This window comes from Equus asinus, chromosome 10 (genome assembly GCF_041296235.1).
Source record: "Equus asinus isolate D_3611 breed Donkey chromosome 10, EquAss-T2T_v2, whole genome shotgun sequence".
NCBI lineage: Eukaryota > Metazoa > Chordata > Mammalia > Perissodactyla > Equidae > Equus > Equus asinus.
Genome location: NC_091799.1, coordinates 22202502 through 22205608, shown reverse-complemented (window position 1 = coordinate 22205608; position 3107 = coordinate 22202502). Strand labels below are relative to the sequence as shown.

Genomic DNA, 3107 nt, shown 5'->3' with positions numbered 1-3107 from the left:
AACTATTATCACAATTTATTGAAGGCTTCCTCCATGCTAGCCCTTTGAATATGTCACCTCATCATTTATCCACAATAAGTACACAAAGTATGCACACAATTTACAGACTAGGAAACTGAAGCTAAGAGAGGATAAGAGAATGTGTAAATTGCAGAGGATAACATAGCCAGAAAGGATTCCCATCTCTAGGACACGAAAGCCAAAGCTCCTAAGAACTGATGACGTTGATAATGCTACTGCTGCTGATGGTAATGAGAACTTTTATTTGTAAAATTCCTTTGAGTTTATAAAGTAATTTTATCCATATTAGCTCATTCGATGGGTCTTCAAAAGAAAAAAGAGGGCAGATACTTCCACCATACCAAGAATACCTGAGTCCCAGCTACGAACTATTCATGTAATTATCCCTTTTCTACTCCTCAACACAGAGACAGAGACAGAGACAGAGAGAGAGAAAGACAGACAAAGAGACAACTCTGCTTAATAATTGTCTAGCAAATGTGTATCCCCAAGATATCTTACTCAAACTTAGCAAGTCTATAAAGTTGATAACTTTCCTACTAAAATAGAGTAGGGGGCGGACTAGGACTTAGTAAATTTCTCCTCAGCTAATCTCCAGTTCAACCTCATCCAGGAAGTCTACAGGACAATTTACTAGAAAGCTAAAATGCAAAGTTGACTCCCAACAAGATCTCTCATTGTCATCGTCCATAGTTCTCACCTCTGTACATGTTTACATGCCTGCCACCAAGAGACACCAGTGCATCTCTGCAACCTTTGAAGAGAACACAGAAAACAGTTGAAAAACTGAATAATATAACTTTTTGGAGTCTAGGTATATTTAAGCAAGATTTTCCTCCAACTGTCCTGCTTTAAATGGGAATTAGAAACCAAACCACCCTCTCTGACTTCCTGCTCTTGGGCTTCTGTGAACTCCCAGAGCAACAGCCTCTCCTGTTTGGAATTTTCCTGGGCATGTCCCTGGTCACCATGTTGGGGAACCTGCTCATCATCCTGGCCATTGGCTCTGATCAGCACCTCCACACTCCCATGTACTTCTTCCTGGCCAACCTGTCCTTCATCGATACCTGCTTCTCCTGCACCATTGTCCCCAAGGTGCTGGTGAACATCCAGACACAGCACCACACCATCACCCACACTGGATGTCTCATGCAGATGTATTTCTTCATGGCATTGACCCTGCTGGATGACTTCCTGCTGGCCGTGATGGCATATGACCGCTATGTGGCCATCTGCCTTCCTCTCCACTACATCATGATCATGCATCCTCAAAGCTGCCTGCTTCTGGTAGCTGCATCCTGGCTCTGCTCCCACCTCCTGGCCTTCTCACTCACTCTTCTGATGTCTCAATTCTCCTTCTGTGACTCCCATTCCATTCCACACTTTTTCTGTGATGTGCCCCCACTCCTCAAACTTGCCTGTTCAGACACCCATATCTTTCAGGTCACAATGCTATCTGAAGCAGTTCTCTCAGGTATGATTCCTCTCACCTGTGTCCTAGTGTCATATTCCCACATTATCCGCACCATCCTCAGGGTCCCCTCTGCTGGGGGGAAGCACAAAGTCTTCTCTACCTGTGGCTCTCACCTGACAGTGGTCACTCTCTTCTATGGGACGCTCTTTGTGGTGTATTTCCAGCCCTCATCCTCCTACTCAGCAGATACTGGAATGGTGGCATCTGTGATATATACAATAGTCACCCCCATGCTCAACCCTTTTATCTACAGCCTGAGGAACAGGGACATGCAGGGGGCTTTGTGGAGACTCTTCGGCTGGGGAAAAGGATCTACTCAGTGAAGGGTCATTCCCTTAAGCCTGAAAGCTCAGGCTCTTTGAAATGCCTTCTCCTTGGACTTCTGCATTGTAATTTTGAAAAATCAAATTCAAGGCAGGATGGATGCTCAGCATCACAAGCAGGTTTAACAAAAGGAAAATGCCTGACTCAGCAGGATTGTAATAGGACCAACTGACCAAGGACAGAGCTGCAGCCTGGAAGAGGGAGTGGCCAGTAATCCCTACCTGATGATGTGATTAGTGGGTGTAGGTGTCCAAGAAGATTCAAACCAAAGAGTGGGAACAACCAAAAGAATGATATCAGACAAAACTCAGGTTCCAGGAGGAAGCCCAGTTAGCAGCTCAGACTACGACTAACCAGTCCCACCCACTACAAGAAATGCTGGCAAGACTTGCAAGAGTCAAGTGCTCTGAGTCTCAGAGAGCATTTCCAAGCCCAGCTTTGGAAGTAACTCACTCACAGGGATTAATGTAAACACAGAGAAAGCTGAACCAAGAAGACACACATTTTCTGGAACTAAGTGAGCAAGAATAATCCTAGGAGAGGAAATTTCTCACAGGTTGATCACAGGATTGGCCCAAAACCACACAATCAGGAATAGATCTAAGACTCTGACAGGGAGTGATTATTAGCTATCAGGACAAGTCCTTGATTCTTTTTTTAATCTCTAGTTGATTTCACTTTTGTCTCTACTGCAGAACAGTACATGCACATTATAGTAAATTTGTAAAATATAAATAGGAAAAAACACTCACTATCCCTCCATTTAACCACAACCACTGACAATATTTTACATCATTTCCCTCCTGTCTTTTTCTAATTACTTTTTGTATTTTACTTTGTTGAGAAAATACTGGAGGTACAATTATATATAATTTTATGCTTAATCTTATTCATGAGTTGTCTCCAAATTAACAACTCTTCCTGAACATTTGACTCTGTAAGATTACATCAGAAGAAAGGTCTACGATTTATATAACATTTCACCATTGTTGGACAATTAGGAGATTTCTAAGCTTTCACTATTATAAATAATGATGAAATCAAAGTCTCTGAAAAGAAATTATTTTTATATTCATAGTATGTTACTTTTAATATTTTCAAAAGTAGAATGTCTAAGTAGAACGTTTTTAGAGCTCTTTATCCATGCTGCCAAAATTCCCAAATGAGAGTGCCCTTTTGACTACGTGATCTCCATATTTTGATGCTCAATTTTCACCTTAATTGTAACTGATATGATAGCCAAAATGGTATCTCCTTACTTTAGTTAATTTTCTTTGATTATTGGTAA

General features: G+C 41.6%; 1 protein-coding gene across 1 annotated transcript; it reads left to right on the top strand.

Annotated features, from left to right (window-relative positions):
- The first annotated feature begins 876 nt into the window (after window positions 1-876).
- Window positions 877-1818, top strand: LOC106830794 (olfactory receptor 1G1-like). Its single transcript, XM_014840599.1, has one exon. The coding sequence runs from the start codon at window positions 877-879 to the stop codon at window positions 1816-1818; it is 942 nt and encodes a 313-aa protein (XP_014696085.1).
- The last annotated feature ends 1289 nt before the right edge of the window (window positions 1819-3107 follow it).